The sequence below is a fragment of the Juglans regia genome, chromosome 4, assembly GCF_001411555.2.
Source record: "Juglans regia cultivar Chandler chromosome 4, Walnut 2.0, whole genome shotgun sequence".
Lineage (NCBI taxonomy): Eukaryota > Viridiplantae > Streptophyta > Magnoliopsida > Fagales > Juglandaceae > Juglans > Juglans regia.
Genome location: NC_049904.1, coordinates 15,977,514 through 16,004,339, shown reverse-complemented (window position 1 = coordinate 16,004,339; position 26,826 = coordinate 15,977,514). Strand labels below are relative to the sequence as shown.

Here is a 26,826-nt window from a genome sequence, read left to right as displayed (position 1 = left end):
TCGTTTCATCTTACATAATCTAATCATTTTATTTTTTTTTAAATTTTCACATAAAATAAAATAAACAATTCAACTTTTTCAAATAATAAAAAAGTAATATTAAAAAAATATATTTTAATAACATTTTATTCAACTTTAATCTCAATTCATCTAATTTCATTTCATCCCTATCCCTGCTTGAAAAGTTTCCATAATGGTGCGGGGTATCGTAACTAAGCTACAAATTTCATTTTATATTCACAAGCTCGAGCTTTTTATTGAATTGCATTTTATATATATTTCACGAAGAACGCATTTAATTTTCAAGCAAGTCCATCCTTATTCACGAATTATATTATTTTGACAAAATAAATTGTTTATATTATATTTTATAACTTTGTCTACAAATGTTGACTAACAAACTTTGACATTTTGCTAATATTTTTATAAAACTTATATCAATACATATATTAATTATTATACTTACAAGGATTCAAGTAACATGTTTACTATTGGAAATATAACTTTTTCGTATCTATTTAAATATTTAAAATAGAGAATTGCTACAGCCATAAAAAATTTTTACAAAAATAAATTTACAAATTAACATGTCTTTATGTGATATGCTAAATATATTTTATAATCTAAGTAACTTTACAATCTGACATACCACATCAGTTTGTGAGTTTATTTTTTTAAAATTTCGTTGAGACTAAAGCATCTCTCTTTAAAATATCCTCACGATAAACTTAGAGATAAAATTATAAGAAAAATAGTAAATATGAAGATATTCGGGTTTTATACGACGAGCCGAACTTTGTACCAAATTGTATCATTTAATAATTTATCATAATCTTATGTTAAAAAACGATTCATATAATAAATGAATTGAATTGAACTCAAATTTGACCAAGCTGATCTCAAACACCTAATCAAGCAGTCTTTTATTTAAGGCCCTAACTTTGGATTTAACAGAAATAATTATTTGTAATCTATCATGCAGGACTTTTTGAGTTTTTTGGCCCCAAAACAAACACGTCTTATTTATGGGGTATATACACATGTACATACATACACACACAAACATTTCGACTCCTCTCCCCTTTCAAAACACCTTTTATGGGTATATACACAAACCTTTTTGCTTATTTGCCTTGTCCTTTCAATTTCTCTTTTCTTTGGCAAAGAAGGGAACTTTAGAAAAGAAATGAATATGTGGAAAAGAAAAAGAAAAGAAAACATTACACAAGGGAGCAGCTATCTTAATCTGATAAAGAGCATACAGAAGTGTGATTTCATGAAGAAAACTCTGCTTCTTGAATGTTGGTAGTTCGCCTATGCATCAAACCAGTGCTCGAGTATTCAACCCCACTTTCAGGGGACGAAATATTAGATGATACGGAGGACTCAGCTGTGCATGAATTGGGTTTTGGCCAAGGAGTTTGAACCCTGAAACCCTGAGAAGTATGAGAATATGATGGTCCTGGTCTCTCTCTCTCAGGTGTTGAGCGCCCTTGAGCTTCTTCAGCAACTCGTCTTAAAAGGTTCATCATGGTGGGAACAAACCTTGATGAAATTGAAAGGAGTCCAGCAAGCTGGCAACAAAGCAAACAAACATACAAAAACTAGAGCAAATCCTCCACGGACCAGGAAACTACTCTAAGGGACTAGCGTTTTAACAACCTGAAGTTCAAAACACTACTTTAGGACCTTAGGTTCAACCAAATAGATTAATGAATTAACTTTTTTTTATTAGTAGATTAATGAATTAACATACAGCCAAAAAGTTTGTAGGGTACATGTTGTAAACTGGGTTTTCATAACAAAATGAAAATTAGCAGATGATTATTACAAGTATCATAGACTGATACGTGCTTATCCTGTAGGCTGTGGATGTTGGAGGTGGTACCATCTAAACACGGAACAAATAGCAGTTGCTTATAACATTCTAAAGGGTCTTATTTTCTAAACTAGGAACTCGTAAATTCGGTTCTATCTTGTTTTACCGAAAGAGAAGTCTATTTTAAATAAAGAGAAAAAGTGATACGCAAAGAGTAGTTTTTGTTCAATACTCACAGTGCCATGTTGAAGTTCTCCACCTATATCCATCTGTACCCACAAAGCTTTCGACAGTAAAAATACAATAAATAAAACCATGAGGTAGAGAGGATTCCTGTTTCATTTGAGAAAAAAGAAACCAAGTGTCAATGAACACAATAGGAGTGAACGCCCAACATGTTAAGAACATCAAAATGTATAACTACCAATGCAGGAATTAAGCCCCTGGTTGAATTAAAACTACCTTAAAAGAAGCATAAATTCATTAAAACCAAGGACAATCATAGCCAGTATCGCCCATGGAGGAGGCAACCAATTGTTACTCTTCCTAAAAGCCTCCTGCCGGAAAAGAAAAAAAGGAAAAGAATAAAGAAAAGCGATCATTCATGAGTGTGCTCTTTTGGGATAGCTGCCAAGATAATGTCAAAAAGATCATGAGTGATTCTATAGCATCCCGCACAAAACTGCATACAAGGTAAACACAATGATCAAGAATCACACGCTGAAAATCAAAATAGGGGCATTTCACATCATAATAATAAAAGTTAAAAGTTAAATGCTACCAACTCCCGATAGAATTAGTTTCATATAGGACATAGACCAAATTGGATACAACATAATCATTCATCAATTGCAACTTGGTGCAGAGGAGAGGCTTAAACAAACGTAGGTGAGATTATAATTTGCGGGAAAAAAAAATATTTAACATGTAACGTATCTAAATCATTATCTTAGTTGTGTATTTGATTCTTTTAGGACTACAGTACTTTTCCCAATATGCATCAAGTCTTCAGAAAACACAATGTCAGCAAACTCAGATTCCACGACACATTAGTCTTGGCCTATAAGACTCCAATTCCAAAATGGAGAAATCTTGGCCTATAAGCACAAGAACAGTGTAATCTTGGAAGCAAGTATTTTCAATATTGCACATGAGGCAAACGCGGCACCAAACAAGTTCCATAGAAGTAAATACTCCAGTCAAAAGAAAATTGATTAAAAATAAATTACTTAATTCAACACAGATTCTGCAACAAACTGCTGAAATACAATGGGCATGCTGCTTTCCCATAAATGCATAAATTATCATGTTTCCAAGTAGTCAACCATCCTGCTGTGACAAAGAGCACAGGAAAAATAGGCAATCTCTCAAAGGAAAGGGTGGTAGTATTTTGGCTCTCTGATCCTTCTTATTCCTTACTACACATGAGCCTGCTTAACTCAAGCGATTGAGTCAAATTTTAAACTATCATCTATTCATCAAATGGCAGGTCTTTATTAAAAGATCTGCAATCATGCTTGGTAACAGTTACCCTTAAAACAGCTTCTCAGACTTGCCTAATCTACCCCTTTTCCGATATTCAACAAAATATTTCATTCAATTTTCAAACCATTTCCATGAAACTCAGAACTTGGCCCCAACACAAGCCTTTAACCTAATTTATAAATATCATTTCTACTGCATAATTATTAGTTTCCAGCTATGCAATTCCTTGGCTAGTTAAGGAATTCATTATTGTACAGCTTGTTTCAATGAAATCACAACTCAAACTAGTAGCAGAAACTCAGATATTGCATGCACAAATTAAAGTGCATGTCATGAAACAGCTTCATATGGTACTAAATCAAACTTTGCGTACATTAAATTTCAAAGCTTCCAAGCTCTGGTCAGCACATAAAATTAAGACTAGTCAGTACATCATAGGCACAGGAACTTCCCAAACAAATGGAGAAAGTTATTCATTTCGAATGCAACAACCAGCAAGTAATTGCAATAAAACAGGAACAGAATGCATATGAATCTACCTGTGCTGAAATTGCTTGACTAACTGTATACTCAGTCTCTGCTTTAAACTGTCTCCACAAAGACTTGCACTGCACTGGTGTAATTAACGTATCCTTTGGGGAAACCTATATTATAGCTGATCCTCGATAAGTAATCAATTTGGTGATTAGAGCATTATGCTAAGACACTACCAGAACCCACTTGTAGTACCTCCTCCCATGTGCTTGAGGCAAGAGGGTCTGTACGTGCTCCAACACTCCTATCTTGAGAAGAGGGTACCGTAAGAGTACCATCCATGAGAGATGAAAAAAGTAAATTTTCAATCTTATCAGGCTTCTCATCCAAGCGTACGGCAGCCATGACAGATAAAAGCATTAGAGCCTGCAACAGATAGATCATTGATGAACCAGCAATTCATATTGAACTCCATTAATAAAAGCCATATGCAGATTACCGCCGAACGTGCATCCTTTGTAATAGTTCTAATATCTTCCTTCCCAGTCCAAACCCTAGGCAGTGAATCATTGTCATGATTGAATACAGTTGAGAACCTGAGAGTTGTTAACCAAGCAGTAAGCCGTTAAAATACCCAAAAGCAAATATATATATCAAGAAAAGAAAGAAAAATTCCCTTTTCTTAAGCTTACTACCTATCCTTCATACGGATCAAAACTTTCCCAGCATCGTCTCTTGCCTTTTTCTCCACCAAGCTTCTAGCACAGTCCATTAAATCTTGCATCATTTTGTCAAGTGTTGCTTGATCCAACTCAAAACCACCAATGGTAGCTGAAAACTCTGATACAGCAACCTGAGTCTCACGTTTAAGAAGCTTTCTTATCGAAGCCCATGCATCTTTCTGACCCGCTTCGAGTAGGGATTCGACAGGTTCTGTCAGTGCTAGGGCAAGTTGTTTCTGAGAAAAAAATGTATCTGCATTTAGCACTAACTGAAAACATATGAACTGAATTGAAATTCATACCCAATTCTTTTTTGAAACCAAAAGCGATTGAATTAAATTTCAATTCATGGGCTTAGAAACATGAATAAAACTGAATTATAAGTCAAGTGAACTAACCAACAAACGACTAAATCGCATCAAATTTGCTCCAGTTTCCCTTAATTACAATTAACAGAGCAATATTTACTAAACCCCGAAACTATCAGTATTTTGGGCACATGCATCAATTGAGTGCCATTTCAATTCGAAACCAATCTCAAACAGAGAAATTGATTGCAAAGCAAAATCAATTCATTTCATTTACGAATATATCTCATCATAATAAATTCAAATTCAATTCAATCAAGAACTGGTCCCATACAGAGTCTCAGTGATTTGGCTTATATAGAGACATGATTCAAGGAACCCCGGTCCATAAGGCAATCATGAATAGTTAGATTAATCAATAGCAATACCTCATAATTGGCCATCATTTCAGACAACTTTTCACTACGAACAGAGGATGCATGAGCATCAACATCACGACGAAGTTTGTCCCGGACTTTTGAAGCATCCCAATTAGCCTGTCGTATGGTAGCATCTAAAAGAAGAACATAGAAGGTCGCGGGTAAAGGAGGCAGATGCAGTGGACTAACAAACATCCACGTACAATTTGAAAATAAATCATGCCAAATCAGTGAATAAAAGATGAAAGTGGTAGACAACACAGAAGATGTCAAAGTAAATCTTACATCGTAAAGATTATGCTCCTAAGGCAAGTAAAAAGCAGTAGGTACAAGAAAACCCAAAATATCCTTTAAATAGGGGTTTAACGTTTTGTAATACTATGCATAAGGAACTTGAGATATTGATGTAAGAAGATGCATCATAAACCAAATCCATACCAAACAACTGCAACAATGAAAAGATTGAGTTCAGAAAACATTTTTTGATACTTAAACAAAACTTTATTGATAATAATAAATGGGCTTAGCCCAAGCACCCAGTTAAGAATTATAAACAGATACAAGGAACTCACAAAGCTTTTTTTTTTAGTAAGAAGCAATTGTATTGATAAAGATAGGCATAGCTCAAGTACACCAGAGGTATACATATGAGTATACCAAATTAAGAACTAGAAATTGTTACAAGGAAATCATGGAAGCTGAGACCATTTAACTCTAAAGCAATGGCCCACATAAATAAAGTCCTCCAAAACAAACTCCTAAACTCCTCCGAGGAGCGTTCATGATCCTCAAAGAATCTATCATTCCTTTCACTCCAAATACACCAGAAAATACAAATAGGCGCCATCTTTCACACCGCTGCAATCTGTGGTGTCCCTATGATCCCTCTCCAGCTAGCTAATAGTTCTACCACTGTTCCTGGCATTACCCATGCGACTCCCAATCTGCTGAAAAAGTAAGTCCATATGTCTCTTGCAAAATCACAATGTAATAGTAAATGATCTACCGTTTCTCCACTATTTCGGCACATACAGCACCAATCCGTAATTATGAGTCCACACCTTCTTAGGTTGTCCATGGTTAGTATCTTCCCTAAAACTGCTGTCCAAACAAAGAACGCAGCCTTGGGAGGTGCTTTACTCCTTCATATGTTCTTCCAAGGAAAATAGGGCCTATCTTGAGCTGTAAGAATGTCATAGAAAGAGCGTACCGAAAATTTTCCGTTCTTAGAAGGCCTCCATTCCATCATATCGTCAGCTGGAACCGCAACAATGATGTTATATAGTAAGCTGAAAAAATCCACCAAATCACTCACTTCCCAATCTTGTGCCTCCCTAGTGAGATTAATGTTCCACTCCTGTGAACTTTGTCTAACCACCCTCACATCAGCCCACCATAGCTTCCTTTTCTCTTGCTATTCTGAAAATATTAGTATAAGCATTTTTAAAGGCCATATCTCCCACCCACACATCATTCCAAAAATTGATTCTACTACTCTCCCCCAAACACAGCCTAGTATTATTCAAGAAAGTCCCCCACCCTTGCCTTATGTGCTTCCACAACCCAACACCATAAGCCCCCCTCCCCTCATTAGAATAACAGCCCCCCCCCACCCATACTTTCATCAATCACCCCTTTCCATAAGGCTTCCCTCTCATGATTATAACGCCACAACCATTTTCCTTATAGAGTCTTATTAAAGGATCTAACATTACAAACCCCCAACCCACCAGCTGCTCAAGGGGGTGCACACTTTATCCCATCCAACTAAGTAAAATTTAAACTCATCCCCTAGTCCACTCCACAAAAAGTCACGTTGGAGTTTCTCAATTCTGGATGCAATGCTTACCAAGAGGGGAAATAAAGACAAGAAATATGTGAGAAGGTTAGATAGCATGCTCTTGATAAGTGTGATCTTCCCCCCTTTCGATAAGTATAACAGTTTCCACTCGACCAGCCTACGCTCTAATTTCTCTAACACCTCCTCCCAAATTGTCTTGGCTTTAAAATTTGCACCCAAAGGAAGACCAAGATACTTTAACGGCAACGAGGAGACCACACATCCCAATAAGCTGGCCAACCCACTAAGATTTCTCACTGCATCCACCGCAACCATCTCCGTTTTAGCAAGATTGATCCTTAACCCGGATACCGCTTCAAAACAAAGTAAGATAGCTTTTAGAGATTGAATATGTCCTGCATTATCCTCACAAAACAGCAACGTATCGTCAGCAAACAAAAGATGAGAAATAGTGATGGAGCCATGGTTAGAAGCCCCCACTTTAAAACTTGAGAAAAACCCCCCCTCTACAGCCGCTGACACCATTCTACTAAGTGCCTCCATCACGAGGACAAATAAGAGTGGTGAAAGTGGATCGCCTTGTCGTAGTCCCCGCAAACTATTAAAGAAGCCCACCAAATCACCATTTACCAAAATCGAGAAACGAGCCGTCGACACACAATGCATCATCCACCCCTTCCATCTTTCCCCGAATCCACATCGACCTAACAAATAAAATAGAAAATCCCAGTTGACGTGGTCATAGGCCTTCTCCATGTCTAGCTTACATAAAATACCTGGTACTCTCGACTTAAGCCTGCTGTCTAGGCATTCATTGGCTATAAGAACTGAATCCAGTATTTGTCTACCTCTCACAAAGGCATTTTGAGAATTAGAAATGATCTTATCCATCACTGTGCTCATCCTGTTGGCAAGTATCTTGGCTATTATCTTGTATATGCTGCCCACAAGACTAATCAGCCTAAAATCTTGCACTTCTATGACACCAACCTTTTTAGGGACAAGTGCAATAAAAGTAGCGTTTAAACTTTTCTCGAATTTTCCAAACGAGAAAAATTTCTGAAACACCTGCATGATATCTCCTCCCACCACCTCCCAACAAGTTTGAAAAAATGCCATAGTAAAGCCATCTGGACCCGGCGCTTTGTCCTTGTTCATTTTTCTGACAACTAGTCGTACCTCTTCCTCTTCAAATGGTCTCTCCAACCAAGTCATGTTGTTTTGATCAATGGCCTCAAAAACTAGACCATCCACTTTTGGCCTCCATTCATATGGTTCTGTCAACAATCATTCGAAATGTACAGCAACGTGATCTTTAATTACAGCTTGATCTGAGGATATACCTTCATCTATAGTCATGGACTCTATGGCATTAAACCTCCTGTGTGAGTTTGCAGCTCGATGAAAGAAGTTTGTACATCTATCCCCCTCCTTGAGCCACAAATCTCGACTTTTGCCTCTACGAGATCTCCTCCATTAATATCAACCTTTCTAACTCGGATAATACTTGGCCTTTGCATTCATTCTCATCTTCAACACCCTCCAAACTTTGTAGTTCTTGTAGGAGACTTTTGTTTTTTGTAATATTACATTTCGAAAAGTTTATTCATTCCATATCTTTAAATCCACTTTCAAAACTTTCAGTTTTCCAACCAATATATTGCTTGGAGTGCTCTCTAGTTGATATGAATTCCACCATTGCCTAACCAATTCCACAAACCCTTCTGTCTTTAACCACATATTCTCAAATTTAAAAGGTCTTCTCCCCCTAGAATTCCTCAACAGTCTAACATTATAGGAAAGTGATCAAAACATACCCGTGGAAGTCTCTTTTGACATACATCTGGAAATTGCATTTCCCATGAGGGAGATATGAGGAATCTGTCCAGCCTTGACCAAGCTTGGTTATTAGACCACGTATAATCACCTCCCATAAGAGGAAGGTCCATAAGTTCTAGCTCAAATATTAAATCAGAAAATTCACCATTGCATGATTATGTCTCCCCTCCCCAGATCTTTCGTTGGGAAACCTTGTCACATTAAAGTCTCCACCAATGCACCAAGAAACCTCCCAACAAGAGCATAAACCAGCCAGCTCATCCCAAAGCAAATGTCTTTTGCAATATAAGTTAGATCCATAAACCCCAGCAAAGGCCCATACAAAACCATCAATAGAATTTTTAAAAGAACACCCCACCGAGTATTCTCCCTCAAATTCTTCAATATTCTCCACCACCCGAAGCCCCTTGCGAAGGTAAGTATGATCATCTTACATACTGACAACTCCAAATACTCCAGTATGGTTCTTCTTGTAATAAGCTTCAACTTCGTTTCTTGCAAACAAATAATGTCCATCTTCCATTGTCTTAACAAGGATATTATTTGGAGGCGTTTGTCAATCTCATTCAATCCCCTCACATTCCATATCAGAATTTTTGGCTTCATTTAACAACCATACCAGCCCTCCCTTTATTCCTATCATGACTTGCACTCCCCTCCTTACTGACATAATTAATAGACCAATCCAGTCATTGCAGTTCTCTATTTCTTTTTGGCCTTGCTCCCTGTTGATAATGGCCTGCCTCAATGGCTATTAGCAATGCCCTAAACTGATCTGCATATCCCACACACGAAATCCCCACACAACTCTGTAGTTCTTCCACCTTTTCATAACCCAGTCTGCAGGTAAAAGATGCATAAATCTTATCGGGGAGGGATCCTCCCCTACAGGCTCTTCAGCCTCGGATTCAGCATTGAACAAAACTAAGGAGCCTTCACCTTCCCTCTCCCCCTGCTCCTCCTTCACATTCACCAGTGCTCCCATATCTTCAGAATCAGACCATTTCTCACCCTCCCTCAGCATGCTCTGTGTTGGCCCAATTGCGGCTCGTGTTGATTCACCAACATTATCCCTTCCTTCACCTCCTACCTTACTCCCCAAAAATTCCCCCTCTTCCATTTTTGGTGCCTGTGAAACCACCATAGACTCTTATCAGATTCCTATTTTTTCTTCTTCTTCTTCCTTCGGCGATGGCATCAGCTTTGACGCCCCACCAGATGACTCCCCAAGGGCCAGCGAAACTTTTTGTGTAGGTGGTGGCTCCGTCGTGTGCGTTGGCGCTGATGTGCGAAGCCCTCACGATACTTTGATACCATTTTGGCTTTTAGGTTTCCAAACCCAATTCGGGCCTTCCACCACGTCCGGGCCTTCCAACAGCCCAACTCCCTTCCCCTTAAACACCCCTCCAACGGGCCTTGCACTTGACCCAAGCCTACCCCAGTCCACGCCAGTAGGAATTAATGCTCCGCACCGTTTTGATCCCTGCCCCCTGCCCTCCACTCCGCACCGTTTCATCCCTTCCTCTTTATCCTCCATATACCGAATTAAACCAAACATCTGCCTCTGCAACTCTCCCACTTGAGCCTGCATCTCTGACAGCGTCCGAAGTACTTCTTCCTTATTTGGGCAAACAATTCCCCTGCCATCGTCCCCTTTACGCTGTGCCTCTGTAGAGATGGCGACATCACGCATGCTAGTGTTAACAATAGGTGTTGGTCTGGGTTTCTGTAGAGCCTCCTTATACGACTACGACGAAGGTTGAGCTACCAACGTCGCTACCATCTTCATTGATGCTGACCCAACGTGACAGCCTTCTCTGCCCTCCTCCTTCAAAACCTCCACCATTTTCCTCCAACCCTTCCCCTCTTTACCTTCAGGAATGATAATGCAGTTGCGCCAGCCCCCCTGTTTGTATTCCACCAGAGCCATGAAAGCCCCTTGTGCATTAGAACTTCTCTGAGCTATGAAGCCCGTCTCCTTCTCTGTGTGCTGAATAAAATCCCTTTCTCCCTAACTTCAAGCAATCCTCTAATGCTTTTGTGAACCACCATGTTGTGGCTAACTCCAAATGAAGGTTCTTTACCCACTTCCATCCCCTCTCAGTAATATGCACTCATCTTCCCTTCCTTACTACCTCAAAGTTCTTAAAATCAATACTAACAACATTCAACGTACCCATATCCTTCCCCACACTTTCAAGAAACACACACTCAGTCTCCCATGAACCACTTCATCAACCAAGGGTGAAAAAGTGTATGGAGAGAAAATAGGTGAGGAGAGAAAAAAAATTAGTTAACTCACAAAACATAGCCCATTGAAATCTATGGCTATTGCCAATTGGGATTTCAGAAAACATATCATAGCAACAAAATCACATGCATCAAGCATAAAAAATGAGAAGACTAATGTACAGAGGGAGCATACCAAAAATCTGCTTAGTCATTAAATCAAAATCTGAAGCAATCAAGAAAATATTTTATTTTTTTATTTTTCTATAAAAAAAATTAAAAAGATGAAGGTGAAGGCTCATTGCCAAAGGCTATCATCATTCGATTGTAAACATGCGAAGGGGACAAATGACGAGGAGTTAGAGCAGCATATGAGGCATAAGGTTATTGATAGCAAGGTAAAAATAGAGAGAGATGCAAATTGCAAGTGGTACATGACTTAAACGTAAAATAAGACCAAGTCCACAAACTACATGGACAGCAGTATTATGCAACCGGTACATGTAAATCTGTGCACAAATCAGACCCAATTCTACAAACTACATGGAATGGACGAGCTTAGAATGTTGTATGTTTTTCTTTAATACCTTATTCTATTGGCTGATTGTAATAGACCTCAACGGCATGAATATTCATGACTTCACTGTATCCCTAGTCAATTATGCATAGGTGTTACTCTTATATATGTCCTGTGTTTTTGGGCTATGCCTACTTTTTATCATGAATAAAATTCTTATCTACCGATCCAAAAAAAAAAAAAGATTCTACAAACTACATGGACAGCAATGGTAATCGATTCAACTTTTCAAGTGCCTACTCAAATTTCTTTAATGTTGACATATTGCACATCAAATCTAAACTGTCGTAAACATATATTATGAAGCAGCTAGAAATTGCACAAGAAAAGGAAGAGTCAACCTCATTCAATATATAGAATAAACAAAAATAATAATGGTAAAAACAGAGATAGAAGCAAATTGCAACTCGTACATGACTTACGCACAAAATAATATCCAAGTCCACAAACTACGTGGACAGCAATATTATGCAACAGGTACATGTAAACCTGCGCACAAAGAAGACCCAAGCCTACAAACTATATGGACAGCAATAGTAATCCATTCAACTTTTCACAATGCCTACTCAAATTTCTTTAAATTTCTTTAATGTTGATAATTCGCACATCAAACCTACAGTGTGTCATAAACATATATTATGAAGCAGCTAGAAAATGTACAAGCAAAGGAAGGTACAACCTCATTCAGTATAAAGAATAAACAAAAATCATTAGCATAGACATCAAACATAATCTGTGCATATGCTGTATTGATTAAAATTTCCTCAACTATCACCTGCACATCCTTGGTCAAACTCAAGCATACAAGAGCCAGTACAAGTACGAACGGATGCAGCAAAACCTTCTCCTTTGATCAGTGACTGCTCCAGTTTATTCTTAAAACTCTCAAGTGCTTTAGAACGCAGATGACCCAACAAGGTGGAGTAAGCAGGGTGCACAAGCTGGAAAGTTCACGAGACATCAAGAATCAATGGAAGATAAACTATAATCATAGAAATGGAAACTAACAAATGACATATTTCTCTGCAAGACTCAGATTTACAACTGTCTATTTCACACCAGAATATATATTATATTTCCAGGACCCTTGTGTGAAATAGAAGAAAAATTAGTTTAAAAATGATTTTTTGCCACCAAGAAGAAGTTTAAGTTAAGAATCCTTTTAGATAAAAACTAGATCGGTTTAGGACAGAAAAGCAGATCTGGTTAGGGAAAAAGAATCACTACTTGGAAGTTCCACTGTAACCCCTGGTTATTTATAAATAATACTACTAGATTATTATATTGTATACTTTGTTGCCTTGGTTGATGATAATATATTGTATATAAATTATGTATTTTATTATTATTTAGGAATAGTTAGAAAAGACTAGGATTCAGACCCTTAGAGAATTTAGTGTGCGAATTTCTGGAGCTTAGAACAGGGTTAGGAAATGACAGTGGGTTAGAATAGGGCTTAGAAACCAAAAATTAGTCCCAAGATCCTTAGGAAAGCACAAACCATGACTCGGACCATGAACCTGCACATAACCACCACAAATGACCTAAACCAGTTACAAGGGTAATTTACAACGATGTAATGCATGGGATGGAAGAGACACACGTCCAACCGACCTTTCCATCTTATAAATACATCTCTTTCTCCTCCGTAAATCAGTCCCGATAGTTTTCCAGCCGTTTCACATTCATCATCTTCTACTTCTCCTACTTCTTTCTTCCCTCTCATCGCTGTGTTTGCTGCATGAGACCTGGCTCAACCTCGCAAGAAGACCAACGCTGCGAGGTTTACCGGGAGTTTGTGTTTTCACTGTGAGGTCATTGTGTTCAAGGGCCACTAGGCCTCGTTCGTGCGCTGCTTAAGGAACACCAGTAAGTCTTTCATGTCGCAATACCCCGCAACACATGTACGTAACACACAGATCACGTCACTTATGCTCTGTTTTGCTAACCAAAAACAGAGAAGCATAAAGGTTGTTGTAATGCAACCTTGCATACTTGACCACCCCATGAACGTGTCTTTAGGTGTTGCCAATCATAAGAACAGGAAGGGAAGCCGCTGCATCATCACCCCACGTCTACACACACCACTGCAGTAAGTTTCCATGTATGCACGAATTCATGTATTCTCTCCCTTCACATACGACCCTTAGACGGACTTTAGTATCTAGGAGAGTACAGGCGAGGAGAGAGTTGGGAAGGAAAGGCAAGGAGAAAGGGGGGGCGAGGAAGGGCAGCGAAGTGATAAGCGAACAAGTGTTAGGCGAGCAAGGTGTTAAGAAAGCAAAGTGTTAGGTGAGCAAAGTTTGGGCGAGCAAAGAGTCATAGTTCAGGGAACTTAGATATCCCTAGGTTCAGTGCATGATGCATATTACACATAATGTTTAATGATTAAGAATGTTTATATACTATTGCCTAAATATTATAGGTTTGGTTCAAAACTTAGAGACACGCATTGTTAGCTTAATTTACACGAGAACTGAGGTAAGTATCTGTGATCATGCTCTTCACACATTGCTTTGTGTAAACTATAAGGTCTTTTTTGCAACTGTATATGCATAGTAAATGTTATAAAGGAAAAAATATGTATGAGTCATTGTTGGAAGCCCCTTCTCACGAATCCTATCTACAATGAAAGTAATTGTAAGTGATTTTAGGGTCCGCATGAAGGATGATGCAACTGAATATTATATAGTATGACTATTTATTTTAAAGAATGAAAGGCGAGGTAAGGTAAGGTAAGGTTGAAGAAAAGAAAAGAAAATGAAAAAGGTATGTCTGCATGTGCTTGAATGAATGAACCATATGATAGTGAAGACGATACCCCGACCTCCTTCTTTGAGGGGAGAACATATTGTGGCGTGTTTCACCAAATGAAGTTTAAACTCTTCATTAATTCCCCCCATAAGAACTCACGTTGGAGTTTTTCCTAGTATTCACTCTTGTAAATGGCTGCAAACGCTCATTTGTCCACGAATACGCTTCCCTCCTTTTATACTTCAAATACCTCTTTTTTCTTTTTTTGATTTAAATCATTATATGATGAGCCACCGTGGCAGGGAGCGGGAATAATGAAAGGAAGTAAGTTGGCAAATTGGAAAGAGTACTTTTGATTAAAGTGACCCTACTACCTTTGGATAAATACATCATCTTCCAACTAACTAATTTCCTTTCCTTTTTTCTAGCACATCATCCCAAAATAGATTTCGATTTGAATGCAGTACCCAGCAGGAAGACCAAGATATTTCATGGGCAGCTGAGATATCTTGCATCCCAAAATGGAAGCTACACTCTCCCCATTAGGAACATCCCTCACTGACACTACTTCTGATTTGGACAAGTTCACCTTCAAAGCATAATAGTAGAGCTCTCAAAGCTCAAATTTGATCAACACAAAAGATTAAATGGAAGGTTTGAAAAAAACCTAAATGCAACTTTTATAGCGCTCATACCAAAAAAATCTAGCGTGGTAGAGGTAAAAGATTATCGTCCCATTAGCTTGGTGGGCTGGTTGTACAAAATTATTTCCAAAGTATTGGCGAATAGGTTGAGCAAGGTGTTGGAGAAGTTAATATCGAAGCCTCAGAATGCCTTTGTCAAAGGTAGTCAAATCCTTGACTCGGTGCTTATTGCCAACAAATGTTTGGATAGTAGACTCAAGTCGGGAGAGCCAGGGCTCTTTTGCAAGCTAGATATGGAAAAAGCATATGACCATGTCAACTAGAGTTTCTTACTTTACGTGCTCGAGAGATGTGGCTTTGGTATGAAATGGTGTACATGAATCCATCATTGTATCTCTACGGCATGTTTCTTTATATTGTAAACGGCACTCCAAAAGGCTTATTTAAAAGTTCACGGGGATTGAGACAAGATGACCCTCTATCTCTGCTACTTTTTATTTTTGTGATGGAAGTCTTTAGTAAGATGATTTCAAGTGTCATGGAGGGTGGGTTCACATCTGGATTCTTGGTGGGAGAGGCAACTACTGGCTCGCTCGACATATCTCATTTATTATTCGCCATATTAAATGAATCTGTGTAACAACAGAAGATAATATTATAGTGGTGAAAGAAGCCTTACATCCAGTGCCTTTGACTCCAGTTGCTGCCGTTTTGCATTTCGAACACCTTCATCAAAGTAGACTGCCTCCATGTCATATCTGTTGGGTTGAATTAAATTGTGACAGTGCAAAAGCAAGGTTGGAGCACACAAAATCAAGTTAGAAAATAAACATAGTCCAACACTATTGACATCAATATACAATTAGATCTTTGGATAAAACCACCACTCCTGATTGAGACTCTTGTTGCTGATTTTATCAGGGCAATAATGATGGCAAATATGCAGAGCTGGGATGCACTCAGATTTAAGTACAAAACAAGGTGTGAGTTCAGAACTTGATTCAAAGGATGTAATTAACGGTTTCCCACCAATATGTTGGACAAAACCTCTAAATGACAAGTGGTAACAGTGTTTCAGCTCACATATCATAGGGTAAACATCTTAAGCAATGAATATATTAACAGGACCTCTCCATTTGCCACATGTAGTATGATGTAACAAGCCAAGAAGTACAAAACTATTGCTCCTAAGTTAGCATATTTAGGATATGAACATTAATGGATATGCAGAACGGAACTAACTCCGACAAATATGCTTCTAAAATTGAGCTGAGCCTTTTCCCAAAAGCCAATACTGGACCTGCTTGAATAGCTGCTTCCAATTCCAACCAACCCTGAATTAAATTCAGGTCATGACAAATAAAGATGGTCAGTCTAGAAGCACTTATGACACACAGAATATATAAATGAGTACCTTATCGGAGGTCAAGCGACTTAGCTTCTCATTGGAAATCTCTTCACAACGGACAGTGGCAACCATTATCTGATAAACAAACAGATAAATGCGTGTGAAAGACCTACACTTCCAAGAAGGAACAGAAATGGAAGATGGAAGAAAACATAAAACCTTATGAGCAGGGAGATCCAGATCCTTATTCTCTTTTATAACTTTCCATATCTGCTGTGCGCTGAAAGAAAATCCAGATGCAGGAACAACCCCACGTCTATCACCCGCAAGCCCTCCTGGAGAAATAGAATGAAAAAATCGCTGCCTCAGTTGAGCAACCTGTATAAGACAGGGTAGCTGTAAGCCTATAAATACCACTATGAATGCAACAAAATCAAATCTTCTAAGAATTGCTCAACTGAGGCCTTGGTGTCGAGGATTGTAAGTTCCAATAAACCTTTTAGAAGTAAGATAGTTTATTATAAAATGCCAAACAAGTATCCTGTGGTACAAGAGAAGCATACAAGTAGCTAAGTGAATAAAGTCACATTTTAAGGATTGTGATAATGAATATAAAATTTCAAGAAATGAAAACAGTCGAGGGGTGCTTCAAGAACAGATAGCAACTTTTCATATCAATATATTTAAACATGCTCATATAAACATATATAAATAAATAAAAGAGTCTAGACATTATAAATTAAAACACTTCATGAGCTGCTGCTTATATTAATGGACTACCTCCTCTTTGAACTTCTCCTCCTTATCTTCGTAACTCGATAAAGCAGTGATTACAACCTTCATATCAAAGTAAATCAAGATATAAACTAATTACCAAGAAAACAAAGAGCACAACAACCAGTCAGAGAGTATATTACGTTGAAAAATTCATTAAAACGAGTATTCTTATGGGCCTGGGGCTTGGGAACTGCATCCCATATCTGCAGAATATATAACCTATTAGAAATTTTGAAAAACAAAATTATGGGTAAGAATATAAATCTCAGTGTGAGCACGAAAGACAACCTTCTGAATATCTTCCCTTAAAATAGGCTCCAAATGTTCAAGTGGGGTCTATATGGACAGACACAGGACAAAAATTAATGCCTAATAAAATGGTGCATTTGAAGAATAGAGAATAAAGTATATTTGGTAACATCTTGCGAATATTTTGACTTAGTGCAGACCTTTGTTTTATCACGTATGACAAATAGGAGAGTTGTTTTACGGAGGCTAAACAAACGCATCATCACCTACATACAGTACAAAAAAACCAGGTGGTCATATACTGATCAAGAAATCGTGACTAAAAGCAACATAGCTACACAGCACCTGAAAAACTATTTTTAGAAGAGGTCTATTTGCAGCTTGCTCCCGACCAATATCATGGCACCACCTGTAAAACAGATCACATCTCCAGTCGGAATCTAGCATGATTTCTCGTTACATATACATCCATAAATATGCATATGTTGCATTCATATGTAAACAATATGTCAAATTCTTTATTTTTCTTCAACGCACTGCAAACCAAAGGTTTATCATTTGAACATCCTCTATAATCATGAAAGCACAGTCCTTTCTGGAGACTCAGAGATTTGAATTAAACAAAAAAAGAAGGATAATGTTAAAAACATTAAAAAAAAACTTACATATTTATCAGCACGATGTCAGAAATTGCCAAAGCAAATAAAGCACTTTGTTTCTCGAATGTAGTATCATCCTGGTGAGAGAAACAAACAAAACACCATAAGCATGGACAAAATTCCTGCAGTACTATGAGTTTGATAAAAAGAAATATCAAGTTACTTATCCAAAAAGAAAATTCTGAAATGAAAGTTCATCCATCCTGTTGCTAACACAAGAAACCAGCTATAGAACCAAGTGTGACGGGCCTCGACAGTTCACAGATGTTCACATGCATCATTGATAAACAACAAGTGTAAAGAGACTGCAGTGTTTAACAAATTCTTGAAAACACCACAATCCATAATCTATCATTGCTGAAAGAGGCCCATGTTAGGCCTGACACAGTAGCATCCCACACCATGCAGTTCATCTGAAGACTTCTTGGATTCATATAGATAACAGTACAGATTTATTATCATATGATATGCTTAAGACATAATGAAGGATTAAAAGAAATTGAAAAAATCAGTAATTTAAGAAACAAAAGCTTGACTGTCAGGTTTTCTCAAAATCTTACAAGGAACTATGCTCAAGGGAAATAAAAAATAATAATAATTATTTGACAGTGAATAGGCTGAAATATCTTCCAAATCCACTGCTGCAAATATTTTTCCATGCCTATGTTCCAAAAATCAACTTCACCACAAAAGATAACAACAATATACGCTCAAATTGGCACAAAGCAGGGCTATCAATTCCATACTGGCATATCAGTCCCCACACTATTTTATGCTGTCTTTCAGAAAGGATAAACTATTCATCCTATTGGCAAGTTTCCCCTTTTCATATCACCACTATGTAACTTGCACCAGTTGTTCTCCATAAAAGGTAAGAGGGACACCGGCAACCAGGGTGAGAGAGAATACAAAGTCACTAATTTCTTTTGTGATGGTGACTTGGAAAAAGCACTGAGGTCTGTAAATTGAACATATGTAGATACACACATGCACAGATGAAACTAACACAAGTCCCTCCCCAAAAAGGTGAGGCTAACAAAAAACTAATCGAGGACAGCAAAATTCTATTCAGGCCCCATTTGGATTCAGAGATGAGTTGAATAAAATATTGTTAGAATATTATTTTTTAATATTATTATTGTTTTGGGATTTGAAAAAGTTGAATTGTTTATTATATTTTCTGTGGGAATTTGAGAAAGTTGTAATAATGAGATGAGGTGAGTTGAGATGAGTTTCCAATCCAAACCGGGACTCAGTTTGGAAGAGAAGGAATGCTGTGATATCTGCCCCTACATAATGCTGGAGAGCGAGCTACTATAACAACTCAAAGATGGCTTTTAGGTGCCATTGGTCAAGATTGGAATCCATAAGTTTTGCTGAATAAGCACAAAAATACAGAGAGAAGAGGGAGAGAGAGCGAGAGAGAGGTTTACTCAGTGGTATTCAAATTTTTTGGTCTTCCAAGCACAATAACCAGTGAAGAGAAAGATCTTAAGAGAGGAAAATTACTCAAAAGAATCAAATATTTGTGGCATTTAGAAAACACACAGCCTAAAAGCAAGAAGGAAGGATAAGAGAACTGTCAAATTGGTCTAAATACCCTTTCTATAGGGTTTGCTTTCATTATATAGAAAAGATTTACATATTGATTGCCAGAATTCTAGCGCCTAAAAATCTATATAAGGTGAGGATTTCCAATCTTATTTACAGGCTAATTATCTGCTAAATACAATCTAGATATGAAGGAAAAACATTCCTAAAATAGTACAAATCAAATCCCGTAACATCCCCCCTCAAATTGATGCTGGTAGATTAAGAAGCATCAATTTGTCAACCAAGAACTGATGCCGGTGCCGAGAAAGAGCTTTGGTGAATATGTCTGCAGTTTGATGTTCAGTTGAAATGTGAGGAAGAGTAATCACATGTTTGTCAAAGGATTCAAGTATGGAATGACAATCGACTTCGATATGTTTCGTACGCTCATGGAAGACAAGATTAGCTGCAATCTGAATAGCACTGGTATTATCAGCATGAAGAGGAGTAGAATGAAGCTGAGGGAAACCAAGTTCACCCAATAACCCACAAAGCCATGTGATCTCCAAGCATGCAGAAGACATTGCATGATACTCAGACTCAGTGGAGGACTTCAAAACTCTGTCTTGTTTCTTACTCTTCCAAGAAATGAGTGCATTGCCTAAAAACATGCACCAGCCAGTAACAAAGCGACAAGTATCCACACATCCAGTCCAATCAGCATCACTATACCCCACCAACTATAAGGAAGATTCCTTAGGAAAGAACAACCCGCATGTAGAGGTACCCTTTAGATATCGGATAATGCGGCGAACAGCGGCTAAGTGAAGATGTCGGGGGGCTAGCATAAATTGACTGACCTGCTGCACAGCAAAAGATATGTCAAGACGAGTAATCGTCAAGTAGTTCAAACTCCCAACGAGTTACCAATACAACGATGGATCTGATAGAAGCTCACCTTCCTCCTGACGAAACTTAAGATTTACCTCCAAGGGAGTAAGAACGGAATTACCAGATTGGAGACCAACCAATGAAATCACTTCCTATGTGATTTGTGCTGGTGTAATAATGTACCAGTCGAAGTAATCTGCACTTCAAGGCCAAGAAAATACAGCAGGGGACCAAGATCTTTCATGTGAAAAGAAGCCTTGAGATGCTGTTGTAATTGTTTAATTAACTCAGTATCAGAGCCAGTAATCACAATATCGTCAACATATACTAGAAACAATACAATTCCTGTAGAAGTCTTGCGAAGAAATAGAGAGGAATCAAACTGACTCTGAGTAAAGTGAAAAGCAAGCAGAGTAGAGCAAAATTTATCAAACCATGCATGTGGAGTCTGTTTCAATTCATACAAGGATCGGCGTAGCCAACAAACCTCTGAGGAAGGTGTAGCAAACATGCCGGGAGGTGGAGACATATAGATTCCTTCTTTCAAATCCCCATGTAGAAAAGCATTCTTCACGTCCATTTGCCGGAGAGATCAATCCTGCGACGCAGCAATGGCCAAGATAGTCCGTACAATAGTCATTTTGGCAACAGGGGCAAATGTCTCTTCATAATCAATACCATACTCCTGTCGGTTCCCAAGTGCCACGAGATGAGCCTTATATCTGTCCAATGAGCCATCAGACCAAAACTTGACTGAGTATACCCATTTACAACTAATAGGTTTGACACCAGAGGGACAAGTCACAAGATCCTAAGTATGATTGTCTTGAAGAGCTTGGATTTCTTCTTGCATGGCCTGTTGCTAACATGCTTGGGTGGTTGCCTCAATATAAGAGTGAGGGACAGAAACAGTGTCGAGAGTGGTAATAAACAAGATATGAGGAAAACCATACCTATCTGGTGGATGTATAACCCGGGTGGAGCGCCGAGATATAGGAACCGCAGAATCAGATGACGGAGCAGTGTTTGGAAGAGGCGTTGAAGGAGGACATCTATGATAAACCAAACCTAGTTTAAATCGCTCAATAGAAGAAGACACATCATCAAAAGCTGGTAGAAGAGTAATAGGAGAATCAAAAATAACCTGAGACTAAAAGAAATATTGATTTTCCAAGAAAATCACATTCCGGGAGATTCGGAATTTGTTTGCATGAGTTTCATAACAAACAAATCCTTTCAGAGTAGGGCTATATCCCATAAAAGCACACGTGATAGACTGAGCAGTAAACTTGTGACGATCAACAAGTGGCAGATGAACAAAACAAACACACCCAAAAGTATGAAAGGATTGATACTTGGGAGATATGTCAAATAATCGAAAATATGGAGAATCATAATTTAGAGTGGCAGTAGGCGAACGATTGATCAAATAAACAGTAGTAGATAAAGCTTCTACCCAAAACTTAGAAGGTACAGAAGAATCAATCAATAAAGTACGAACAACATCTAAGAGATGACGATTCTTACGCTCAATGACTATTTTGTTGAGGGGTATAGGGACAAGAACGCTTGGAAACGATTCCTTTTTGCTGAAGATAAGTCTGAAAAGAATGAGACATATATTCCCTCCTGAGTCGGAGCGTAAGATTTTGATACAAGTACTGAACTGTATCTCGACAAACACAACAAATTTTTGAAAAATGGAAAACACATCAGCTTTAGAACGAAGAAAATAAATCCAAGTAAATCGACTATAATCATCGATAAACGTCACAAAAGAACAATATTGACAATGAGAAATAACAGGACTAATACCCCAAACATCAGTATGCACAATCTCAAAGCAATGAGTAGCACGACTACCATGCGTAGGAAAAGGTAGAGTTTTATTTTTACCAAGAAGACAAGTAGCACAATCAAAAGATACAGGAGAAGAAGAAAATAAATCTTTATTGCCCAAAAAATCATGTTTCAAAAGATGAGTCAAGACAACAGAATTAGGATGACCCAATTTCTTATGCCAGACTTCATTATTATTGGCAGTAACCGTACAAGCAAAAGAAACAAAATTAGGAATAGAAAACTGTAAAGGAAATAGACGTCCTACTTTAGGCCCCTTCACAATCACCATCCCCAACACCTGATCCTGCACAAGACAACCACCACGAGAGAAGTGAACATCACAGTTATTATCCACCAATTGTCCAACAGAAATCAAATTGGTAGATAATCCAGGAGAGACAAAAACATTTCGAAATGAAGAGCCCAAAGTACCAACAGCAGTAATAGGAAGTGTACTACCATCAGCAATCTGAATAGTCTGCATGCCTCCATACTTACGAACACCATGGAGACCCGCCGTACTACCAGTCATATGATTTAACACACCCGAATCAACAATTCAAGAAGAAATGGAGTTAGGATCCGTACCTTGCAGGCCTAAAGCTGTAAAAGCAGACAGAATCATCTGTTGGACCATGGTAGGTGTGAGAACAGATGAATCAGAATTTACAATGGGGGGCGCAGAAGAAGACGAGGGCCGAAAAGCAGCTTGAAAGTCTTGGGATTGGCAATTCTGAGGCCGCACTCGACAGCCTTTGATGATATGGCCCTCCTTCTTGCAATAGTTACAAACTTTCTTCGGACAGTTGCGAGCAATATGACCGAACTCCTTGCAACTAAAACACTGCAACTTGTTCCTCCCTCTCCCTTGAGCTGCATAGGCTACATTCACAACCTCAGAAAAGACCTTCTCATAAGTCATACCCATCTGAGTGGATAACCGCTTTTCTTCACGCAATAAATGTCCCAAGCAAATATCCAAGAAAGGAACCAGATTACGGTTCAATAAACTGGCTCGAACAGGCTCAAATTCAGGTTGAAACTTCATAAAAAATTGATCGCATTAACTCTCAGCATGAACCGCGTGAAGAGCCGCAAGTGCCGCGGTGGGAACCTCAGCATGAACAATAGCAGAATACTCACTCCAAAGATTAATAAAACCAGAATAAAATTGCTCAATGGTCAAATTACCTTGGGTGTAGTTGCTAATTTCCAGCTCTAATTGGAATTTCAGAGCACTGTGGTCTTGGTGATAAATATGATGCAAGTAGTCCCACATAGCCTAAGCTGTAGTAAAACAACGAAGATTGGTGACAAGATGGGGCTCAATCATCCCCAATAGATAGGAGATCACCTTAGCATCTTTGACCTCCCAATTGGCAAATTCCTTTTCATCAGTGGGAACTCGAATAGACCTATCAATATGATTGGATAATTCTTTCCCTTTCAAGAACATTTTAAATTGAAATGCCCACGTAGAAAAATTATTTCCAATAGACCGTACTATAGTATTTTCAATAGACATGATGAAAGCCCACTAAAAAATCAGCCCAAGCAGTCAAAAAAAATAACAGCAAGCCCAAATCATTTCAATTCCAATTCCAAATGAAAAAGAGGCCCAAGCACGCAAGACAAATAAGAGAAAAGCCCACGGACAAAGTACGTAGGTCCACGAAAGAGTAAAACAAAAGGTAAACAGCCCAGCACAAAGACTCGGCAGACCGATACCTGCCCAGCACCCAGCACAAACGGCAACAGACGTCGCGGATCACCTCACCACCACCACAGAGAGAGCCGACGTGCCCACAGCGACCCAGCCACCACAAAGCGATCACCGAGAGAGAAAAGACAGCCCAAAACCAGAACAACGGCTACCAAGAGAAGGTTGAACACCACTCAACCACCACAGAAAACGTCAAACACCACCCCAGAAAACGTCGAACACCACCACAGAGGAGGTCGACTGCCACAGAACAGTAAACCCACAACGTGGTTCACCACATAAAGGATCGATACACAAAGAGAAAGATGGAACTTGCCGAAACAGAGGAAAAAAAAAAATTTCCCGTCACACACGAAGGATTAAGACCACAGAGATGAATATTAGAGTAGGGGCTCTGATACCATGTCAAATTGGTCTAAATACCCTTTCCATAGGGTTTGCTTTCATTATATAGAAAATATTTATATATTGATTGCCAGAATTCTAGCGCCTAAAAAACTATACAAGTTAAGTATTTCCAATCTTATTTATAGGCTAATTATTTGCTAAATACAATCTAGATATGAAGGAAAAACATTTCTAAAATAGTACAAATCAAATCCTGTAACAAGAACTACCCTGACAAAGTACTTCTAGAAGAGAAAACAAAGGAAAATCAGAGAAGGGCAGCTCAACTTAGGACATTTAAAATGTGGCAAGTTCCTTTTCAAATCACATCACAATGAAATTTAAAGGAATAGGGACTATATAGGGGAATTCGGGTTATGGTTGGGTTATAAGAGATGGCAATGGTGCTGTCATGTGGAATTAATTTGCTTTCAGATTTCGAGTTTTATATTGAATGGATGTAATCTCATTTTAACCCTCCCCCCTTAAAGGCCTCAGTATAGGCCTTCCTAGACCTATTAAATCCCTAGAAAGAAATGAAAACATATTCTAACCAAAACTTTAATATATCAGATACCAAATTGTAATTTCTAATCCCACCTGACCGCCAAATTAACAAAAATCCACAATGGGATTTTCACAAGTTGCAAATGCATCCAACCAGACCACAAATCTGCTACTTAAAGTAAAAAATGAAGCAACAAACTTATCAGAGCATACGAAAATACATGAAATCAATCAAGGCTCAGGTTTTTTATTTTGGGGGTGGCTGCATAAATAGGTCAGTGTGTGAACAGTTTGTATCCTTAAATTTAAAATGAATATAGCCGTATTGGTTAACTTCTGACATCTACCGATGCATCTGTCATGGCAAATACAGAATAATTATTGCCACATAAATAGAATATGAAATCTCAACAAACCTGGGAGTAACGAAGCTCTATTTCTTTTGTTTTATCTTCTTTATACAAAAGTTATAAATTTTAATAAAATTATCCTTACCTCGCCTCTTTCCCTCCCATCAGTGCCCTCCAAATCCATGGCAACCGTGGAAGGCTCAATGCCAACACACTTAGCTATCCAAATGCCTTTGGTTGTTTGACTCCTACAATAAATCATAATTACATTGCCTGTCTCTCATTAGGAAGTCAACACAAACAGCCACAAGAAGCAACGAGAAAGTGTCTTTTGGTGAAACATGTAATAAGAAACTAACCAACCTTCCCTTATATGCATCCATCTCCCTGAAATTTGTATGGAAAAGATGATTCATCAAGGTGCTCTTCCCTGCTCAGCAGATGAAGGGGAAAGAAAAGGGGAAGTTGGAAAAAGAAAAAAAAAAAGGGCATTTAGATCAGTTCACGAAATCAAATCGTACTCAAAGAAACTCACTATGAAGGGAAAGAGAAAACAACATTGATAAAGTCATACTTGGTAATACTCTAATTCAAGCATCTCTCAAAAAGAAATCACTGAGAAACAGGAACCCCCTGAGCAAACATAATCTACATGCATTAGCCACCCCTGAGGTTAACAAGAATCTTCCTTGCTTTTTTTCTTTTTTTCTCTTTGTTTTTTTTTTTTTTTTTTTGACATTAAATTGGCATTCCACCCCAAATATGTCACCTAAAAGCATAAGCTAATACAACTTTATTTTTTCACCCTCTAATTGCCCATACACATAAGAATTTTTTCACCTTTTTCTTTGATGATAAATCACAACTCATACCAAAAACGTAATAGATGAGAGGCAAAATTTAATCATTCCAAAGTCAAGTTTAAGCTCAAACCATTGCTTTGATATCATGTTAAATCGTCACTTAATCTTAAACCTAGAAAAAGAGAAAATGGAAATCTTCTCCTCCTCATCAATCCACTATATTTTCCCTTCCCTTCAGTAGTAACACCTTAAACCTCAATCACTCTCACCTCAACCTTCCTCCGCTGATGGACCCTTTGAAGAACTAATTAATCAGACGATTAGGAAAGTTCATTAAAACTATTATTATATAGTGGTAACATATATTAATAGCGAATGTGCACCAAAGTTAAGATCGACTGCCACGTCATGGTTTTCATACTCAGCATTGAAAGAATAGTGTTATTGACAAAAGGCAATTAGAGGATGCAATATCACGTCCAAGTTGCGAACAGAATATCAGTTCGAGGATAGAATAACATAAACTTAACCAATACCATGCATAACTAATTTTCCCTACGTTGAAACTAGACTTGAACTGATTTATACCATACATTGCAGCAAATTGGATGGGATAATCATTGAATACCGCAAGAAATGGAGAAGCGTGATTGACAAAGCTCGAGAGAGGTGAAGTGTAAGGAGTA

General features: G+C 38.1%; 1 protein-coding gene across 4 annotated transcripts in view; it reads right to left on the bottom strand.

Annotated features, from left to right (window-relative positions):
- Window positions 1-894: 894 nt before the first annotated feature.
- Window positions 895-26,826, bottom strand: part of LOC109004730 (protein ROOT HAIR DEFECTIVE 3 homolog 2-like) — a 37,562-nt gene continuing 11,630 nt past the window's right edge. Inside the window, exons 1-23 of one of the 4 annotated variants that reach the window (XM_035689487.1) lie at window positions 25,483-25,537; window positions 24,099-24,333; window positions 22,959-23,785; window positions 22,636-22,674; window positions 18,111-18,181; window positions 17,791-17,854; window positions 17,646-17,711; window positions 17,485-17,532; window positions 17,337-17,399; window positions 17,200-17,256; window positions 16,639-16,797; window positions 16,486-16,554; window positions 16,314-16,405; window positions 15,751-15,829; window positions 12,449-12,614; window positions 5,237-5,361; window positions 4,474-4,736; window positions 4,278-4,374; window positions 4,034-4,204; window positions 3,844-3,948; window positions 2,282-2,376; window positions 2,056-2,152; window positions 895-1,574 (exon numbers count right to left, since the gene is read on the bottom strand). In XM_035689487.1, coding sequence (XP_035545380.1) covers window positions 1,275-1,574; window positions 2,056-2,152; window positions 2,282-2,376; window positions 3,844-3,948; window positions 4,034-4,204; window positions 4,278-4,374; window positions 4,474-4,736; window positions 5,237-5,361; window positions 12,449-12,614; window positions 15,751-15,829; window positions 16,314-16,405; window positions 16,486-16,554; window positions 16,639-16,797; window positions 17,200-17,256; window positions 17,337-17,399; window positions 17,485-17,532; window positions 17,646-17,711; window positions 17,791-17,854; window positions 18,111-18,181; window positions 22,636-22,659 — 2,211 coding nt within the window. In that variant the 5' untranslated portion in view covers window positions 22,660-22,674; window positions 22,959-23,785; window positions 24,099-24,333; window positions 25,483-25,537 and the 3' untranslated portion in view covers window positions 895-1,274. Of the gene's footprint in view, window positions 1,575-2,055; window positions 2,153-2,281; window positions 2,377-3,843; window positions 3,949-4,033; window positions 4,205-4,277; window positions 4,375-4,473; window positions 4,737-5,236; window positions 5,362-12,448; window positions 12,615-15,750; window positions 15,830-16,313; window positions 16,406-16,485; window positions 16,555-16,638; window positions 16,798-17,199; window positions 17,257-17,336; window positions 17,400-17,484; window positions 17,533-17,645; window positions 17,712-17,790; window positions 17,855-18,110; window positions 18,182-22,055; window positions 22,130-22,635; window positions 22,675-22,958; window positions 24,334-25,482; window positions 25,586-25,700; window positions 25,768-26,826 lie in introns of those variants that run through there. The other 3 variants (XM_018983377.2, XM_018983372.2, XM_035689488.1) reach the window with 3 other exon arrangements.